Genomic DNA, 21,980 nt, shown 5'->3' on the forward strand with positions numbered 1-21,980 from the left:
GAATCTATTTGTCATACTCTCAACGTGACTTGTGTATCACAGCTCCAAAATGAAAAAAGTCGGAAACAAATTTGTGTTACCAAAGTTTCTAGGGAAACCTGTGATATTGAAACATGTCGTGTGACCCTTAGTGGAATGTGCAAGCTGTACATGTTGTTCTGTGTGTTTATTGCATGTACTAGCAATAATGTGTATGTGGGCATTTCGAAGTTAAACAACGCAGTAGTTGCAAGTACATTTTACTGAGCGAGTTAGCTACTTGCTACTACTCAGCGCTAAAAGTCATAAGGGGAGTGAAAACCTTACTACTCAAGACTGGTGCTGAACTATATTATTTTAAAATGTAATATCCATTACAAACAGGGGAAAGGAATAATGTCACTGAAATATTATGTTGGGCGCTAGCCTGAGCTGCGATCCTTCATAAACCAATAGTGTTTGCTATTACGCAGACATCAACGGTCCTCTCAAATAATTTGCCACCAAGATAAAAGTTGCATTGAAACAGCTGCATGTGCAAAAGGCGTCCTGCAAGAGATGACCGGTTTTTAATCCCGTTTATCAGTCCAAGCTTGCTTACACTTAATCCTCGGGGTAAAGATGACCATCTATCCACGTTCATAATTAGCGAGCGCTTCACCGATTTGGCGCAACTCTCGCCAGTGGAGTAATTATCTTTGTGGCTCATTGAGCAACCAATTGAGACATGTACTCTCACAGATAGACGTGAGGCAGAGAAATAAAAGGGCTGTTGTTTCCCCCCACGTTCCTCTCACTTGTTCAAGAGCCACAGCACAGTTCAGAACTCCTCAAAGCATGGATGATTCAGAGCACATGTTTTCATTTGATTCTCTTCAGACCATGGACTGGCTTCTAATTTTGGCCTCCCACAATCTTCTTATGATGCTGGGGGAAAAACCAAGATAGAGACGGGACAGAAATGCCTCTGTGGACAGTAAGACTTGCAGCACAGTTTGTTTTATATTCCTGTTTTAGTCAGTTCAGGAAGTACACTAAAATTACAATTTATTTTCAATGCATTTTTAATGAGGAACATTTGAAATTGGAATTTGGTTTAATTTTTTAATTGACTGGAATTGAAACATAATTAACACCAACCTCTAATGATCTTTTCACTTTGTGATAATTTTAGACCTCCAAAAATGAACATAATGTACAGTTTGGCACTTGCATATGTTGTAGCCTAGTATTTTCTTAATTTCATTCTTGAAATATCAACTCTCAACCCATAATGAAATCGTCTGGACTAGTCGTCTTCCTGCTGTTTCCAAATGTTTGCAGTGTAAGAAAAAGGAATAGTTAAAGAGTTGATCTACCAAGGAAACTGTTTGGGTCGAAGTCATTTTCCTTTATCTTGCTATTTCGTAACTTTCTCTTTCATGGGGGCCTTGACCTAGCCTTTGCTGTGAGTTGAGTGTGATGAACATGGACGAAAACACAATGAATGCCTCTCCCTATAATTACAACATCACCTTTCCAATCTGTGATTTCTTTCAATACTTTTTTAGTTGTGAAATGGCTTGTCCTTGTCTCTTCTTTATTTCAACGCATCCTTTTATTGTACCGGGTGTGCATGTCCTAACTCTACAGAAATGCTTACCAGACATGGATCGGATAGAGCCGTCAGAAAGGACTAATGCTTGTTGGAGAGACGCACACAAACATGTGCAGGGTGCAGTGCTAGAAAAAATTAGTTGGTTGTCCTTTATTTCATTTATTTATAAACCAAAATACACTATGTGATTTTATTGTTCTTTGTATGCATGGAATCCTGAAATATATACAAATCGTATGGAAACATGTAAACAGAGCCCATGACGCGCGTATACACACACACACACACACACACACACACAAGCACACAACCCAGGGGTGAGATGTTTATAGCACAGAGGAGGAAAACAACAGAGGCCAAACCAAGCCCAGAGAGAAATGCAGTAATGGAGGGCCAGCAGGGACCAGAGACACAGTGCTAATGAGAGGTGGCTGGGAGAGCTCTCTCCCGCTCTCCCGAGGAACACCGGGAAAACAAAAATAGCATTTTGTCTGACGAACAAGCCTGTTTTGACCTAGCCCGGCGACCTCTGACAATCAGTCTGGCTTCCTACTTCAAACAAGGAGTCAGGTCTGCAGCAGTCAAAAGACGACAAGTTGATTTTTACAGCAGCCCGGCCGCGTCAAAACCACCAAGAGACCTACTTCAGTGGTCAGGGTCCTCCAACTGCTCAGGTCGCGTGGCTCAGGTTGTACGGCTCACTCTCTTCTGTGGAGCGAGTTATTTCGTCCCGCTTTAAGGATTTCTTATCTCCCACCTGCTGGAACTTTGTCAAATCCAAAAGTGCTACTTGTACTGATCACAACTCAGAGAAATGGAAGGAGCATTCTACATCGTGTCTTGAATGGAGCCGTGTCATTTGAATCGTGTCTCTGGGATGTGGCCTATTTCTTGTTGGGATTTTAAGACCCTTGCTGGGTTAACTGTCAGACTTGGGCCTTTGCTCTCGCAGCCCCAAAAACGGTGCCTATAAATAAGAGGAGCACTCAATGCACAGTCCCGGGATCGGTGGACGGGCGGCCAGGGGGGGCGACGTTGAATGTATAATGAGCTCCACGGGATCTCCAGCAGCCTTTTGGCCCTTCCCCATCTCCTGCTCCTTTCTTCTCCTCCGTCCATCCACCGTCTGCCTGAGGACGGAGCACAAACAATTAGTGGAGACAGGACTGCTGGATTATGTACTCAGCCGAAGAAATCAGACAGCAACGGTTAGAGGGAGAAGCCGGGTGCCCGGTTACAGCAAGGGAAGGGGTCAGTGGTCCCGAGTCTTAACAAGATGACAGAATTTATAAAGCACTGCTGTTAAAGAATATAGTTACCTGCAGCGCGGCCCTTCTAATAAGGCCACATGGGGCTTCTTCGATATTCCCTCTGTATTTGTTTTCCACATTCTTTTGTTGTGTCTCTCTCTCTCCTCCGTGGCCTCGCGGGCCGACGCTGGAGGAAATTCTCCCCAATCCTCTTTGATCTCCTCTCGGTTCGCGATAATTTCTTGACAGAAATCTCCTTTGTATCTCTCTCTCCCTCCGTCTCGTTCTCCTTTCTTCCGCCCGGCTCTTTCACTCCTCCCGTTTCCCCTCTTTTATCCAGGGCGAGCTCCACATTGTTCTTGCGGTTCACCGCAATGGAGGAGCGGGAGAGGGAGAGGCACCCCAGTCCTGTCATAGCTTGCAAGACGACTTGCCCCAACATTTCATGTGAGAATTGGACTCTTGGCTTCTGCCAGCCTAAGATGATATATAATTCATGGCGGGGTGGAGGAGAAGTGTCAATGTGTCAGAAGGTAGAAGAAATGTAAAGTATTGCTGCTGTTTACTGGCCCAGAGACACAGGCCTGGCACCGAATGGCATCCTATCTTTCTTTACAGTGCACCACTTCTTCAGCAGGAGTCATGGTCCAAAGTAGTGCACTGTGTGGGGAACAAGGTGCTATTTGGAACGCAGGCGCCGGCTTTCTTTGCAGGGATTCTTCTTCTGCTACTTAGAGCTGAGTAAAAAGGGGGAGGTCTTGATCAAATGGCTGGCATGCGCCTGCACAGAACCCAGAGCGACCAGACTAATCAAAGAAGCGTCAGCCCTGATGTTTAATTTATTTATCTCACCATAAAACAGCCCCATGGTTTAATTATTGAAGTGCATCGATTCAGTATGTATACAAGCTTGTCAAGTCCTCTATTCACAAACGCTCCGTTGCATTATCAATACGCCATTCAGTGCTCTCTTTTGTCCCATTGAGCTATTGTAAGTCTCTCAGTTTCTGGAGAACTATTTTTTTTAAGTCGGGAAGGAAAGTCCATCGCAGTTGCCTGGCCACTATAGGTTGTACTGTGATACTGCTAAAATAGCATTCTTAACATATAAAAAATTGATAAAAGCACTTTTGAAAGACACCATAGTATGCTCACATTTATTCCAGTAGCAGGCAAAAGAAAAGTACTATGCTGCAGGCAGGACTACAATACAAATCTCTTATCTTAATTTGAACCACCATATTGCTGTACCCAGTGTGCCCAGCGTGCCCAACATTTTCACTCACTGGCCGCTTTATTTGGTAAACCAGCTCTTTAAAGCAAACAGTGAATCATGCGTCTCAAAATGTAAATCATACAGAAAAATTCAAGAAGTTTAGTTGTTGTTTGGCCAAACAGAATTGGGAAGACGTATCATCTACAAGTAAATACTTTTTTAAATATATTTGGACATTAGGATATGTAATCTTCACTTCAACACTATTAACAGATAACCTAATATGACAAACAACTATTGAAAGATTACACTTAGCAATAAATCATTCATCAAAAATCTACAGAAATGCAATTTCATAGTGTGGAACAAATTAGTACACCCCTAGCTTTGTTAGCTGCTGTTGCCCTCTGGCTGAAATAACTGCTGTTTGTTGTAACTGTCTTAGCAGTCTCTTACATCAACTGGGAGGAATTTTTGCCCACTAGTTTTTACAGTTGGGCTTCAACTGTGTCATGTTTGAGGCATCATCGCGTATTGAGTCATACGCTGATTATAATCTTGAAACATCTGGACCATTCATTCTGACTACAGATCAGATTGTGTTAACCCACCATTTAGTGGTCAAATTCCAATCCTTTTTTAGTACCTATTTGAAACGAACACACAGATCATTCAGACCTTTCATAAAACTACTGTTATAAGTTCTAAGCAGAATATTACAGAGAGTGAAAGACAATCTATTAATAACTTACATAAATACAAACATATGATTATTAAACCAGCCAGTAATGGCTGTAAAATTGTAACTATGGATTGTCAACAATAACTTTTTGAAGCCAATTGCCAATAGGTCAACACACTATACTGTCAATCTCAATGAGTCAAATTAGACAGATAATAGCAGGTCTTTATAACAAGAAAACTTGCACAAGAAAACCTTACAAATACACAAAAGGAATATTTTAATGGTCCAGACGTACCTAAAAAAATAAATGTTTTACTTATTTTTACACACCTAATTATTCAAGGGTATTTCCTTAAGTTTTAATATTTTCCACATTATATAACAACAGTGAAGACATCAAAACTATGAAATAACGCATATAGAATCATATAGCAAATGACAACGCGTTGATTTGCGTTGTCAATTTCATATTGTAGATTCTTCAAAGTGGCCACACATTGCCTTGCTGACAGCTTTGTACACTCTTGACATTCTCTCAACCAGCATTTGAGTTAACAATTGTGCCTTGTTAAAAGTTAATTTGTGCAAAATTTCCTTTTTAATGCATCAGGGTGGGTATACAGAGGGTGACAAGGTATACAAGTATACTGGGATACAGAAGACCATCATAGTGCCTGTACTGTAGAAGTCCATAGTATGGCAAGAACAAATAAGCAAAAAGAAACAGGAGTCCATCCTTACTTTAAGAAATGAAGTTCAGTAAATCCTGAAAATATCAAGAACTTTGAGAAAGTTCTTGAATTGCAGTGGCAAAAACCATCAAGTGCTATGATGGAACTGGCTCTGCTGCAGATGATGAGTTCATTGGAGTTACCAGCCACAGAAATTGCCAATTAACTGAACCTCAGATTGCAGCCCAAGTAACAGACACAACTCAACATCAACTGTTCATAGAAGACTGTGTAAATCAGGCATTTATGGTTGAAATGCTGCAAAGAAACCAGTATTGCCGGACTCCAATAAGAGATTTTTATGTTTCCAACTGCTGTGTCATGAGACACTCAGAGTGTTGTGAGACGCAGAGTGGGTGATAAGATGATCACCTTGTGTGTTTCCCTCCGTGAAGCATTGCTGAGGAGGTGTGGGGGTTTGGGGGTGCTTTGCTCGTGACACTGTCTATGATTTATTTAGAATTCAAGACACACTCAACCAGGATGGCTACCACATCATTTTGGTTTTCCCTTAGTGGGACTATCAGTTGTTTTTCAAAAGGATAATGACCCAAAACAAACCTCCATGCTGTGTGAGGTCTATTTCAACAAGGAAAGTAATGGTACTGCACCAGATGACCTGACATTGACAATCACTCGACCTCGGCCAAATTGAGATGGTTTGGGATGAGTTGGGCCGTGGAGTGAATGAAAAGCAGCCAATAAATTCCCAGCATATGTGGGAACTACTCCAAGACTGTTGAAAAAGCATTCCAAGTGAATGCCTCATTAAACTGGTTGAGAAAATGCAAAGAGTATGCTAAGCTGTTATCAAGGCAATGGGTGGCTACTTTGAAGAATCTAAGTATTATGTGTATGTATTTTGATTTGTTCAACACTTTTTTGGTTACTATTATACAATGTGGAAAATAGTAAAAATAAATAAATACTTTTGAATGAGTAGGTACAGTGGATGAGTAGGTGAAGTCTACATACCCCTTGTGGTGTAAAAGAATGAGACAGATAAATCATGTCAGAACTTTTTCCACCTTTAATGTGATCAATTGAAAAACAAATTGAAATCTTTGAGAGAAAAGAAAACTCACAATAACCCGGTTGCATAAGTGTGCACACCCTTAAATTAATACTTTGTTGAAGCACCTTTTGATTTGATTACAGCCCTCATTCTTTTGGGTAGGAGTCTATTAGCATGGCACATCTTGACGTGGCAGTATTTGCTCACTCTTCTTTGCAAAAGTGCTCCAAATCTGTCAGATTGTGAGGACATCTTCTCTGTACAGCCCTCTTCAGATCACCCCACAGATGTTCAATTGGATTCAGGTCTGGGCTCTGGCTGGGCCATTTCAAAACATGTTGCTGTAGGCGTCTTGGAAGCCTCCCTGATCAGTTTTCTTAACGTCTTTTCATTAATTTTGGAGGGATGTCCAGTTCTTGGTAATGTCTCTGTTGTGCCATATTTTCTCTATTTGATGATGACTGTCTTCACTGTGTTCCAATATATATCTAATGCTTTGGAAATTATTTTGTACCCTTCTCCTGACTGATATCTTTCAACAATGAGATCCCTCTGATGCTTTGGAAGCTCTCTGCAGACCATGGCTTTTGCTCTGAGATGCAACTAAGAAGATGTCAGGAAAACCCTACTAGAACTGCTGAACTTTATTTGTGATTAATCAGAGTCACTTTAAATGATCGCAGGTGGTTAATGTCTTCTATTTAACATGAGTTTGAATGTGATTGGTTAATTCTGAACAGAGCCACATCCCCAGTTATAAGAGGGTGTGCACACCTATGCAACCAGGTTATTGTAAGGTTTTTATTTTTCATTTTTCCCCCTCAAAGATTTCAATTTGTTTTTCAATTTAATTGTTCACATTATAGGTAACATTAAAAGTGGAAAAAGTTTTGACATGATTTATCTTTGTCTCATTCTTTTACATCACAAGAACCTGGGGTGTGTAGACTTTTTACATCCACTTTTGACTGGCATTCTTCATCAACCACCAGAGAAATGTACTGTCCTTTTTAAGATCCCCAGGTTAAGACCCATTGTGTAAGGTCCTTGCCAGCTGCCAAATTAATTGACTGTTATCTAAATCCCTAATCACAAAGGCATCCCGGCTACACTAAAGACACTTATCACTCCATAGATACACTTCTTACAATTACAGTCCCAAACATGGACTCTATACCCCAACATTGACATTTCAGCAGGTCTGAAGGCTGTGGAATGTACACACCAGAGATATCCAGATCTGAATAAACTAGACTCATAACCTTTGCCATTTTCAGAACTTGACATTCAATAATAAACAATAGTTACAGAATCATGGAACAGCAATAGGCAAGCAGTTTACTCTAGCCAATGCTAATATATAAATGGCTGACTGAAAGACAACAGTTTTGGCCAACCAGCAATTGTGTCTCATGTTTTAGGAATGCTACCTGGATTAAATCTTTGGAGTGAGGAAATTGGAAAAGTTTCACAATATTTATAAACATACTTAACAACTGTTATCCTACTACTAACTGTTAAATATGAGTTTTACCCATATCAAATGCATTTTTGGACACAACCTCCTTTTTCAAGATATGAACCCACACACAGAACCCACAAAAGTAAAAAAACAACTCATCTGTTTCCATTGACTGTGTACACAACACGAGGAGTCATGAGGAGTCACAGTCACGAGGAGTCATGAGGAGTCACAGTCACGAGGAGTCATGAGGAGTCACAGTCACGAGGAGGGGATACTCACCCTACCTCTCCCTACACTTAACCATGGCCAATTCTCCAACAAACCCTTCTCCAAACCACCCACTGAATAAGACGACTTTCACATACTCAAAACCCTTACACCCACACACACTTTGAGCCCCATTCCACAGCTGATGACTTCACAAGATCCTAACATGGTATATGCCGTTACACTGTGTCATCTTATTTATGTATACACCTATACGCACTTTAAAAACACATCTAGTACAGACCTTTAAATGTCATCCAAGCACTTTTTAATTACAACTGGACCTAGAGACTAAAGCATCCTGGTGTACAGGCCAAAAAAGGACAGCAGAATCAAGATGGATAACCAAACCAAACACCATTTTTCTTTTTGGCATTAATGCTTTGGTGTAAGTTGAGGTTCTGGAGTCGGGGGGTCATGGACATGAAGGGTTTAATTATTAAAGAAATTACCTCTTATTACTAACATTTTAAACCTAACCTTAATCACACTGGAACTTAATTGTTAGTGTTGTCTAAACCTATAATTGTATTTCTGTTTATTTCAATGAAACAGCATAAATGTTTTCCAAGTAAAAAATCTTATGTGGGATTTGTTGAATTGGGTTACCTTTATCAATGAACGTGCTTGGAATTTTGCTCAGGTGTCCAAATGTGTATAAATGACAACCTTCCGGGGGGTGTACTACCGTTTTCAAATGAATTTAAGTGACTTTGACCATGTTTGTTGGTGGCATACATGGTGGTTCCAGGATCTGAGAAACAGATGGGATTTTATACCCTACGGTCTCTTGTGTTTCATCCTGTGGGCAAAAACACCTTGTTAATGAGAGAGGTCAGAGGAGACTGTCCAGACTTGTTCAAGCGGACAGAAAGGCCACAAATACTCCAATAACCACTCTTTACAACAGTGGTGTGTCTGAATGCTCAATTCGTTGAAGCAGATGGAAGAAAAAGGGGATCCTACATAGGTGTACCTTATAAAGTGGGAGTTGAGTGTAAGTTGTTTGTGTATTTAAGGTTTAAAAGGCTATTTATTAGGTGTGTCATGTTTGATTTCCCCTGACAAAAAAAAGAATGAACTCCTGCAAAAACCAAAAAACATGTGTAATAACTCACATTTCCATGTGCCTTCGGATACTGTTTCTACTGTAAGACACTGGCTCAAATGAAGATACAGCATCTTCATCCAGACCCGTATGAATATCTGTCCGATCTTTGTGTGGTGCACACTTCACTGTCGGTACCTCTTCTCAAGACACAAAGTCAAGTCGAATCACAGTCCAATAAATGTCTAACTAAACGAACACAGTCGTTCTCTGTCATCCTCTGGCAGTGTGATTAGAATGATAACATGCTGTATGATAAAAGTCAAGTCAGTCACTCAGGCAGTCACTTAGGGCTATAAAAAATGAGCCAATGAATTTCAGCATTAAACAGCTGAAGATGTGTGCAATGCACCATCGTTGCCTCACTCGATATACATCCCTCATGGCCTCATGACTGTATGGGTAAACACTGGTCTGTCTGGCCATCGGTCCGTCTGTGTGCGTCACCATTCGCATTCAAATCCCGAAATTAGTATAATGGATCCAATTACTTAATGGATCGATTTCTTAAGACCTCCAGTCAAGATGAATGGCTCTCCATAGGATATTTTTCGCAGGTTGAAACCTAGATTGTGACATTTTCTGAGTGAAAATTAACAGCTTCTTCCCAGGGGGAGCAATTATGTCAGTCAGTGTAGATAGATTTTGTCCTCGAACTGGGAAAGTCAGGTTGTTCTTGAACTTCATGGTAGAGGTCTCCGTGTTACTGGACCTCATTACTGGAGCCCAGATCTTAAAATATACACTGTTTCTATTCGGATGTGTGACCACTTATAGCCCAACCGTGATCGTCTTACAATAAACCTCCAACACCTGTGAGCAATCTGACAGGTTGGCGATGACAATAGTGACGATGTCAAGACGCTCTGCTTCTGTCTCCTCTCCTCCTTCAGCTACCTCGTCCCTGAACTCCCAGCTCCAGCATCTGCAGCAGCTCCAGCAGATGCAACAGCACCACCAGCAACAACAACAACACCATCACCACCAACAACAGCAACACCACCACCATCAGCAGCATCAACACTCCCACAGCCACACCCACAACCAGCTGTCCTCGCGGGGCCACGTGACCCCGCCCAACCAGCAGCAGTCCTCTCTTTCGGTCCCGTCCCCAGGCTCCGCCTCCTCCACCACCTCCATGACCGGCTCTGGCCCACCGCCGCAATCTCCGCCCCTCAGGCAGAACCAGTCACCGGCCCGCAGCCTGCCCTCGCCGGTCACCCCGCCCATGCCCCTCCAGGTGAGCTCACACCAGCCTGTTAATCCTTCAGAGGGAACGTGCGTCTTGTGTTGGTATGTCGCCGTGTTAGCCACTAAATCATGTCGACTGTTGTTTTTCAAGAAGCAACTTTTTGAATAGTCTCGCTGCGATGATACTGCTATTGTGATTATGATGTTGTGAGGGACGTCGTGGAGAAACAGGGACCAACCTTGAGATAGCGCCACTTCGATTCCAACTCACCAGACCCCCGTTTGTCCCAGCATACTGTTTTCTCCTCGATATGAATCAAGAGCCTGTTTTTGACTCCTAACTAGCAGCTCTGCTGTCAGTCTGAAGCACATTACAATGTGCATCTCATTGACAAGGTCATCACGCTCTGAGAGGGCTCTTAAGGGTGCCCGAGACTGAGTTTCAAGTGCAACTTCTTTTTTTTTTTTTAACTGACCCATCCGCGATAGATCATTTTATCTACCCCGGTCCTCATCAACATCTATCAGTCTTTTTCTTTTTTGGCATTAGCCGCCCTTCCCTTATCCGTCCTCCTTTTTAGTCAGTTTGTCTTTCCATCCATCTCAGCCGGCCCTTCTGTCCGTCTGGCTGTCAGGTTGGGACGATAATAACCTGTTTCATATCCCTGCGGTTTCATTTCTGGTGGAGCCCGGCCAGGGTCGCCTCCTTCTCCCTGGCCACATTCATCAGCGTCAGGCCCTTATTGGGTTTTGGCGCAATACCCTTCTTTATGGCCGGGAAGAGTACGGCCATTTGTTTCCCCCCCCCCCCCCCCCCCACGCCCCTCTGAGGCCCTGTCACGGCCTACTGAGAGTCAGCAGGGGGAGAAAATAACGCGTGCCCACATTTAATGGCCTCGAAGGCTGGCTAGCTGCTACCATGCCTTCCCGGCCCACACGGTCTGAGCGCCGGGGTTCAAAGGTCACAAGCACCAAATGGACGTGTTGCTCTACTCACTCCATTCCATAAATAGTGTACTTCTTTTGACCAAGTGCCATGAGAGCGTTCTGAAAAGGAGTGGCCAGTGTGAGTGGTGGCAGTGAGGATGGGCCTACAGCAACGGTCCAATCAGACGCAGGCGGCATTTGGGCTTATATCTAGCAATGATAATGGTCTTCTTTTTCTGTGTCTGGATGTTGTTCTTCACAGTCAAATAATGCCCCCCACCCCAAAAAGAAAAAGGTTACAAAAGGTCTGGATGTGATTCTAGGTGTGAAATTTGCGTTTGAAGTCTGTTGCTGTTTTCTGTCAACACGAGGAGCATTGAAGTGTCGTTGTCACTAAAGCAGACCATCATAATAATAGAGGCATAGCCAAAACAATAGGTGTCTTAAAATCAACTGTGGAAAGGGAAAATGCTCTTAAGCCAAATCATACCAGGATCATACCATCATGCATGTATGGCTGCATTTCAAATCCCATGTGCTACAGTGCCGAACCCCCCCCCCCCCCCCACCCCCCCCAAAAAAAGGGGGGGGTCTGTCTCCAAATACTTTCTGCAGTGGGCTAGAAGAGACCACATCAGGCATCATTAAGATATTGCCTCATACAATGAGATTAAGGATGGAGTGCAGCGGAGGCAGGGTGTAAAAGGCTTTTACTTTCTCTCTCAGTGAGTCGGTGCCGGGGGTTGTCAGGAAGGGCGTCGCCATGTCACCACGCAAACTTCCCTCCGAGGACAGTCCCAACTGGCACCCTATTCCCAGTTCAGGACTAGTGTGCCGTTTGGGTTAAGGCCCCTCTTCGCTGAGAGCAGTTCTGCCTGGGCCTCGGCTCACTCCCAAGGCTTCAGTATGATTCAGGCCCCTCGGTCCATCTACCCCCCAGGTCAGTGATTGGATTTTCACTGAGGAGCGCTTTCGTTAATCCATAGAGGCTGCAATCCAGGAAGAGTCCCTTCTGTAACCCCCGGACCACACACAGCACCATACACACAGTGTGAGTGTGTGTGCGTATATACATGTGTATGTCAGGACAGATAAAGAGCCCTTCGTTTGGTCGCCTCACTGAGCCATTCATCCATTAGTTTTAACATCCAGAAGCTGTGTCAGATACACAAACAGTCAATAAGATTCTATTACTGTCTTAAGTATCCCCCTCTGGGTGGCCAAAAGAGTAGCTAGTCTAATTGAACCTAGCTGGAACCTAGCCAGTCTTAGAAGTCTTAGAGACCAACAGGCTATAAAATATCAACGAAGGAGATTTAGAAATACATTAATGTTTCTTTGACACAATGCTCCCTTTTTATTTCAGTACAGTAGCCTAACAACTTATACTTCTTCTCAGACTCTCCACAGTTAGAAGTTTTTCATTCCCACTTGCAAACCAGTCATTGGTTTAGAAGACAAAATGAGTGACAACCGATTCTAGCCGACCGGTCCAAACTGACCGGTCCAAACCCTCCTCTAGTGACCTGCTTCACATCTGAACCTTATTTTCACTGGTATTGGTGGTCACTTTCAGAAAAAAGAATCACTTTTTAAGAACAGTGTGTTATGGGAGGACCTTGGATATTTTAGTGTTGTTGTTTAATTTTGAGCTCAGCGGGGTTGTTATTTATTTATTTTTCAAAGGAGAGTAGACAGTCCCTCTTCTTATGTATTTTTCTTTTTTCTTTTCAAGGCTTTTATTGACAGTCAGAATTGTAGAGAAACAGTTGAAGAGGAGACATAGTGGTGAGGCTAGAGATTGGCATTGAACCCTGCTGTCTGGCGAGGAGCTATTCTCATCCATCGCTCTAGACAGACCTCCTGTCTCGCTCTCCTGTCTGATACAGAACTCATGTCTCCCTTTCCTGTCTGATACAGACCTCCTGTCTCCCTCTCCTGTCTGATACAGACCTCCTGTCTCGCTCTCCTGTCTGATACAGAACTCATGTCTCCCTTTCCTGTCTGATACAGACCTCCTGTCTCCCTCTCCTGTCTGATACAGACATCCTGTCTCGCTCTCCTGCCTGATACAGACCTCCTGTCTCCCTCTCCTGTTTGATACAGACCTCCTGTCTCCCTCTCCTGTCTGATACAGACCTCCTGTCTCCCTCTCCTGTCTGATACAGACCTCCTGTCTCGCTCTCCTGTCTGATACAGACCTCCTGTCTCCCTCTCCTGTTTGATTCAGACCTCCTGTCTCCCTCTCCTGTCTGATACAGACCTCCTGTCTCCCTCTCCTGTCTGATACAGACCTCCTGACTCCCTCTCCTGTCTGATACAGACCTCCTGTCTCCCTCTCCTGTGTGATACAGAACTCCTGTCTACCTCTCCTGTTTGATACAGACCTCCTGTCTCCTTCTCCTGTCTGATACAGACCTCCTGTCTCCCTTTCCTGTCTGATACAGACCTCCTGTCTCCTTCTCCTGTCTGATACAGACCTCCTGTCTCCCTCTCCTGTCTGATACAGACCTCCTGTCTCCCTCTCCTGTGTGATACAGACCTCCTGTCTCCCTCTCAAGTCTGTTACAGACCACCTGTCTCCCTCTCCTGTGTGATACAGACCTTCTGTCTCCCTCTCAAGTCTGTTACAGACCACCTGTCTCCCTCTCCTGTGTGATACAGACCTTCTGTCTCCCTCTCCAGTCTAATACAGACAACCTGTTTAACTTTCCAGTCCTTTATAGAACCCCAGTTTCCCTCTCCAGGCTGCTACAGACAACCTGTTTAACTTTCCAGTCCTTTATAGAACCCCAGTCTCCCTCTCCAGGCTGCTACAGACCTCCTGTCACCCTCTCCAGTCTGCTGCTACAGACCCTGGTCTTCCACTTCTGTCTGATACAGACCCCTGTCAATTAAATAGACAGCAATGAGAATATAACTACAATATAATACAAAAATATTAGGATGACATTGTTGAAATGACTGAAAAGCCTCAAACCGTGACACAAAAACTGTCTGTCGCTCAGATTGTGGCAGGGACACACACACTTGGGTGCCAAATGTACACATTTAGTTTTTCCCCCCAAAATGCATATTTTTATTGTTTTCTTCTTATATGGTTTCTATTGGTACACTAACCTGGTTAATGGTAATGACGGATAATTTGGAAAAGGAACGTTTTCTTTAGGTCTTGGTATTTTTTCACAGTCCAATAGGACTACAGACTCCCTTGTCTTCCTCTTCAACATTCTACAGACAAACCTCTTCTCTTACATGCTCCAGACCCCCTCTGAGGAAGTCGCTGAGGGTCCAGCGACTGCCATGGCCTCCACCGCGATGACAAATAGACGAAGAGGGAGATTATGAAATTTGCTTAAGTGTGTTAATAGGCTGATTGCCGAAGCCGGGCCGGATTTGCTGGAAGTTGATTGATTAGAGGCGCCGGTTTTCCCTCCACGCCCAGCAGCGCTCAGGGATTTGACGGGGTGCGAGGCGCTCGCCAAGTCTGTTACGCCGGAATTGATCTTAATTAGATCTGAAAGACCTGCCACAGCAGAATGGTCGCGGCGATTAAAATGAAAAACAGGAGAAATTACTGATCAAATTAATCATAATGTCGGGCTACAGCTGTAGGTCTGCTGTAATTTGCCACTCCACTGAGTTACATCGGCCCCGGCAGGGAGAGGCAGAGAAAGCCTGCTCCATACTGATACGTGGCACCCAAGAGGCTTTAGGCCACCCCATCAACCCCCTTGCGTTTCATTGGCAGAGCCAGAACCCTCGTGACCAGAACCCTACGCACGCACGGACACGGGACCGCGCACACACACACACACACATTCAGGCAGGCGTGGTTAACATTTCCGTCGTTTAGCAAGGAATAGTCAGCCCCCCCCCCCGCCTTGGCTTCAATCCGACGCCAGGGATCGAAGCCACAACCCTGGCGTCGCTAGCGATGCGCTGTAGTGACCGGGTGGCGTATCGCTCATTTGCGCGCATTTTCGCGTTCCGAATGATTTCGTTTCTGAGATCCTCATCCAATTCCCTGGGGTTTTACGGAAGCGGGAAGTGGGGAGGTTTCCGTCAGACGAACGGCTCTGCTGGTTCGGTAGGATGATCGTCCCAGTCTTCAGGCGCTGCCTTCTGGGGTGACATCTCTCAGAGGTATCGCTCGGCCTTATCTCCCTGTCAGCGTCTGGCCGCCCCCAGAGACGCTACAGCATGTGTCGTGTGCGATCCCCGAACAGCCCCTGACCTTGCGGCGGTCTTACTGGGTCTTATTGGGATCATAGAACGTCCCGTCCGTGTCCCCCCCCCCCGTCAGAGATCCACATTGGTTCTGTCCATTCTCCTCCATCCCGCTAAGCTCACCGGGGTAATTACAGCCCGGAGATGGGCTCACCATCTGCGGACGTCTCTCTCTCCCTTCTCATCCCAGTCCAAACCCCGGCATCGGGGGGGGAACCGCGGGGGCCTCAGACCCACAAGTGCTGCAATTACCCAAGCCCCTCTCCCGTCTCCCCCTATCCTTTCTCTTCTCGCTCCTTAGTCGTCCTCCTCCTCTCCACTCCCGACTCCCTGTCGGCTCCGCCGGTAGTGCCCGGCAATCAAGCTTCATTAGAGCCCCTCTCGCCGGGTGGAGAAAAAAAAACAACCACCCATCGTTGCCAAGGTCAGCAGCCGGCAACCACAACAGGCTTTCAGGGGCTCGTCTGTCTGCACTCTCATCTCCCCTGCTCCCTCCCTCCGTCCCACCCCACCCCTCCTCTAGGTCGGACTCTGGCCCATCTCAAAAGCCTCGGTCTCCAGCTGAGGCCCCTTCAAACACTGTGTCACTGTCTTCCACAGCAGTACACTCTTTTTTTTTGGGGGGGGGGGGGGGGGGGGGGGGGGGTGGCTGGCTGTCCTCGTCATATTAACATGTGTATTAAATGGCTGCTGAACGTCGACTAATTAATTTTTCAGATCAGGCACGCGCCTGCTCAATTCACTCATGCGGCCCCCTGCTAATTTCACAGCGTATTAAGTCAACATTCAAATGACATGCCCCCAGCACGATAAATAAACCGCTGATTCCCACGCCCATTAGCTCTCAATATGATCATATCAAATCTCTCTAATCTCATATTAAGTCTGTGAAATTGTCCGTTACATCAGAAAAAAATATGTTCAATGTAGCATTACCTGCTGTTGCTTTTGACCTTTGATGTGGTCACACCGCAGAAACTACTACTCTGTTCTGAATAAATGAGGTCAATATTAATAAATATGCTTGCTCTAAACGTGTTGCTGTGGTCTTTACCAGAAAGGCACACGTCTTACAGTAATGCCCTCATCGCTGTCAGTCGCTAGCAGCGAGGCCTTGTGGGTAGTCGGGCTCCTCAGTAGTTGATGGGGGGGGTCTCATTAATGCATAGGAGATCTGGCTCTTAAGAAGGCAGAAAATTGCCTTACGTAACGACCTCCGCACAAACCACCGTCGCCACATTTAGAAATACAAATGTTCACTGTTGACTGAAGCAGAAAATAAGACTGTTGCCCATCAACAGACAGCGGCACATTTCTCATTTAAATAATTATGCTGCAGCGTACGAGGCAGGCGAGGGAACAGCCTGACCATGACAGCACTACTGCTTTTATTTACTTCAAATGAGAGGGATTAAGGTTAGGGAAATCTTCTGACTCTGGGCCAAACACATTTTAGAACGAAACAAGAATATTCATATTTGCTCTATTTCCATTAAAACCACCTGGGACTATGGTGTATTCCGGCACTTTTGGAACCCCACCGTTGCCACACGTTTTCCCGCGGAGTGGGACTAGTCGGTTCACGGTCTCCGTCCTCCTCCTCGGACCGGGCCGCCCTCTCTCAGAGGAGGCTGAAGGAGAGCCGTCTGGCGGCGAGGAGCAGACTCCCCAGCGTAAGGGCCTGGTGCACCTATCAACCCACACCCATGCTGGCGGCCCACACACATCAGACGCCCACAGGGGTGACTTAGGGTTCCGGGCGGGGGGGGGGGGGCAAAGCTCACTTAGCTGTAGATACGGAATGGGGTTTCTTTAATTACAAGGCTAGGCCGTGACATTGAGTACCCCCCCAGCCCTCCAGCCTCCCCTGCCTCCTCCTCTGGTGAGCTTCCAGACACAGGCTGCTGTCTAAGTGCTCCGCTCCACTGAGAAGCCCAGTCCCCCTGCGGGGCACGATTCCGCCGCCTGTAATTTTCTGATGCCCATTAGTGACCGCAAACAGAGCCCCGGGGCTCACACGAGGAGAACAGCAGTGACCTGCCTTCTATTTTAACGCACTGGTATTACATTAAGTCCTCTCTTGTACACAGAGTCAAAAAGTCCCATTTCGGATCCCTTGCTAAATACGACCAGTATGAATAGTTTCTTTTTATTTCGGTTTATATTGGGCATAGAAGATTTAGTCAGGCTCGATAGCTGCAGTCTGAAGTCTTGTCAGCTAAATTATTGAGTTCATCCAGGTGATCTTCTGTCTCATTTGATTACAGTGAAAACGATACAGAGGATTTTGTCGATGGGCTATAATACAGAACCATTATACGTTGTTAACTTAGCAGCTTCTCAGAGAGTAAGGCATCGGAAAGCGAACCAAAGCATATGATCAATACACAAAGTAAATCATCAATTCATTTCACCAATTTAAGTTTCTAACGTGAGTGTTGTGTTGGTTTGGGAGGGGTTGGGTGGGTTTGGAGGGGTGGTTTGGGAGGGGTTGGGTGGGTTTGGAGGGGTGGTTTGGGAGGGGTTGGGTGGGTTTGGAGGGGTGGTTTGGGAGGGGTTGGGTGGGTTTGGAGGGGTGGTTTGGGAGGGGTTGGGTGGGTTTGGAGGGGTGGTTTGGGAGGGGATGGGTGGGTTTGGAGGGGTGGTTTGGGAGGGGTAGGGTGGGTTTGGAGGGGTGGTTTGGGAGGGCTTGGGTGGGTTTGGAGGGGTGGTTTGGGAGGGGTGGCGGTGGGGTGGACTGGGTTGGTAGGGGTGGGTTGGCCGGTGGGGGGGTTGTGTACGTGCAGGCTTGTTTTTACCCAGAGTGTGTCTAGATGTTTGTGTGTGTACATACGTGTGTGTGTGTGTGTGAGCGGTGGGAATTATCGATCAGGGTTGACCACATCTCGGCCACAGAGCCCCTGTTTTGTGATTAATCTCTGGACTCCGAGTCGCCCCAATGACACATGACAGGCCTCTCCTCAACCTCCTCCATTTCTCTTCATTATTGGCCGTATTTCTGGACACCGGCGGAGAGTAATCATTTACCTTTATTGTGTTTATAAAGCCGGAGCACGGATGACCCTTCCTATATTGAATCCAGGACCTGGAAAGATCACCGGTCATTGATTAGGAGGATATTAAAGTCATTCAAATGCTATATTTATATGTCAAACGACCGCAACGTGAAAAGAGATGGCATTTCCACGGCAAATGAAAAACAATGAGAGTTATCGTGATCAGGTCTTCAGAAATGGCCAAAGTAATATTTTCTCTAATCGCTTTAGGTGAATTTGATTCCTTTTTACAGAAGTAGTTTAAAGTACACCCGACATAAACCAATCCGTATCTAAGGGTAGTTTCTTGGACCCTGATTAAGCCTCCAGTTATTTACCATATCATATTAAGATGTTGTTATTCTGTGGGTTTTTCAACCCATTCCATCTTCCAGTCACTACTGTGGTAAACGGCGAAGTAGCACAGGTCAGAAAATGTGTTGCACACTCACAGCCAGAGTCACACTCACCATGCTATTGAAATGTGTTGCACACTCACAGCCAGTCACACTCACCATGCTATTGAAATGTGTTGCACACTCACAGCCAGTCACACTCACCATGCTATTGAAATGTGTTGCACACTCACAGCCAGAGTCACACTCACCATGCTAATGAAATGTGTTGCACACTCACAGCCAGAGTCACACTCACCATGCTATTGAAATGTGTTGCACACTCGCAGCCAGTCACACTCACCATGCTATTCTGAATCTGCAGCAGGAGAGGAAAGGTTGCCTGAACAAAAAAAAACGATGTTTCTCAACTTTACAACCGTACGGAAATAACTGCACCACATATGACACTTCATAAAACCAGAACAGTCAGCACTTTCCCACGAACGGTACTTCATCACATAGCCGGTAGCCGTAAAATGTATCACATCCGGAAAAAGCTAAATATTATGGCTCATTCCTCAAGCAGGGAGAAATTTGATTAAAAGGGATGTTACGGTATATCAACTCGATTCAGCCGGAGGAAATATTTGTCAGAGCCGATGGCTGGTGGGCCGGAAACAAAATTATTATAATTCTTGAAAAAAAGAATGTGTAACTTACAAGTTCACCACAACTGAAAGAGATTTTATTTGGGAAGAAGAAGAATGTCACACCTTGATTACGCTGAGACACGCATAATGTGTCACATTTCAGAGGATGTATTTACTGGCTGCCTGATTCCTACTCTTGCTGTACTTGGCACCTATTTAAGCCACACAGTCTGTAACCTCTCTGACCAGAGAAAAAGCAGTTTCCTGCTGATTGATGACTATCAAACCCATGGTGAACTCCAAAAGCCCCCCAATTATATACAAATGGGCGAGAACAGATTTTTATGTAATGATTTAAGCCTCTGTTAATTTCACACAAAGCTAATGAGAGAGGAGATTGACGGCCACTGTCCCGCGCTCAATCATCCCTTTATAGTTTGGCCCCAGCGTTTTTGCCACTCTGCTCTTCCTTCATTTGCATTTCACCTCATTAAATTCATAAAATATAGCCGTCCCCAATGCTGCTAAAGACGTCCATTTCCTGGAGTTAATGCGTTTTATCTGATCAGCCCTCTGTTAACTAGCAGTCGGATCACTGTGATGACACGGCTCCATTAGCGCGCTGCACTGACCACTCCCGCCCACTCGGGCTCCGCCGCCATTCCAACGCACCGAATGGTTTACAGACGTGGAGGTGTCGCACTGTCGTGACATTTCCTGCCCTTGTCCTTTCTGCCGTTCTGGTCCCTCGTCTCTTCGACGCTGAAAGTCCCTCGCCCTGCGTTGATACGTGACAGCCGGGCCCGCAAGCTGAGCGCTAACCGACCATCCTCACCGGCGGCGCCCTCGACAGAGCTCCGGGCACCCGAGGGCGAAGGCCTCCGTCACCCCGGCCGACACCGGGGACTGGAGGTGTTTGGGAGGGCCTAATGGCATTTCCATGTACACCGAGCCCCGGAGGGGGCAGAGGGGCCAGAGGGGGGGTGGGGACAGGAGCTGTTTCGGTGGGGGAAGCCAGGCCCAGCAGACGACTGACAGACCGACAGCGTGTTTTCTCATGTCACAGCTGATTACATTCACTCACCAGCGGGGACTGAAGAGAGGGACGACGGGATGGAGGGAAAGAGGGGACCCGGGGAAGGGAAACTTCTGTGTTCTTCCTTCCTGAGATAGGCGCCCGCTCCTCTCATCCAGAAGCAATAACCCTATTGATTGTTCATTTTCCCTGTTTGGCCCACTTTGCCCGTCTTTTGGCTGAGTGATGACGAGCTCGACAGCAGGAGGTGAGATGGATGGGCCACTTCGACAGATGGCGCTGCTTGCATCCGGTCGCTTTCAGTAGGATTCCTTTGCCAGGTCCCGTTATCACGCTATTGTCCTCGTTTCCATTTTTCTTCTGTTTTTCTTGTTTCGCTAAGCTACAGGAGGCATTTTCATCCTACAACGATTAAGAATATTAGGTCCAGTTGTCAGATTAATGATCTGTGATAATGAACTTACAAGGGCAATTATTATGGATGTTGTTCAGAGGTTATTGATAATGATAGAAAATGGTTTTATGATAGAGTATGGCTGAGAAACAAACTGTTAATGGTTAATGGGAATTTGCCCATGCTAAAATAAAGAAGTGATATTCATGACTCGAATGTATCAAAACCAAACACCCATGAAATGCTTCCCGTCCCTTTCGTTATGTGGCACAGGTAGATATACCCTTCACCTCTGCTGTGTCCTGTCCCATTGTGTCAGCCAGAAAAGCAATTAATTTAAAAACCAGCACATGATAAAACATCCGTCCTGAAAATAAACTCCAGTTAGTTTGTGTCAGACATGTTAGTTTCCAGGAATAAACTCCAGTTAGTTTGTGTCAGACATGTTAGTTTCCAGGAATAAACTCCAGTTAGTTTGTGTCAGACACGTTAGTTTCCAGGAATAAACTCCAGTTAGTTTGTGTCAGACATGTTAGTTTCCAGGAATAAACTCCAGTTAGTTTGTGTCAGACACGTTAGTTTCCAGGAATAAACTCCAGTTAGTTTGTATCAGACACAGGGGTCTTTCCATGCCCACAGTCCATTTTCTTCTCCTATTCCAGCGATGACACGGGTTACTGCACCGAGTGACCCGCCTGGTCAAATGGAAAAGCTATGATGGCAAAGGGTGGTGACCATCCTGTGTGTTCATGGTTCTGTGTTCATGCTCTACATACAGTACCAGTCAAATGTTTAGACACATGTCTATTTACTTGAGTGTGTCCAAACTTTAGACTGGTGCTGTACACTCCAATATACACTGCTTT

General features: G+C 45.4%; 1 protein-coding gene across 3 annotated transcripts in view; it reads left to right on the forward strand.

Moving 5' to 3' along the window:
• Nucleotides 1-21,980, forward strand: part of pou6f2 (POU class 6 homeobox 2) — an 87,829-nt gene that overhangs the window by 39,901 nt on the left and 25,948 nt on the right. For all 3 annotated transcript variants that reach the window (XM_020041603.2, XM_020041604.2, XM_010885546.3), the window contains exon 5: nt 10,207-10,553. In XM_020041603.2, coding sequence (XP_019897162.2) covers nt 10,207-10,553 — 347 coding nt within the window. The remainder of the gene's footprint in view (nt 1-10,206; nt 10,554-21,980) is intronic.

Source organism: Esox lucius, chromosome 21 (assembly GCF_011004845.1).
Source record: "Esox lucius isolate fEsoLuc1 chromosome 21, fEsoLuc1.pri, whole genome shotgun sequence".
Classification (NCBI taxonomy): Eukaryota; Metazoa; Chordata; class Actinopteri; order Esociformes; family Esocidae; genus Esox; species Esox lucius.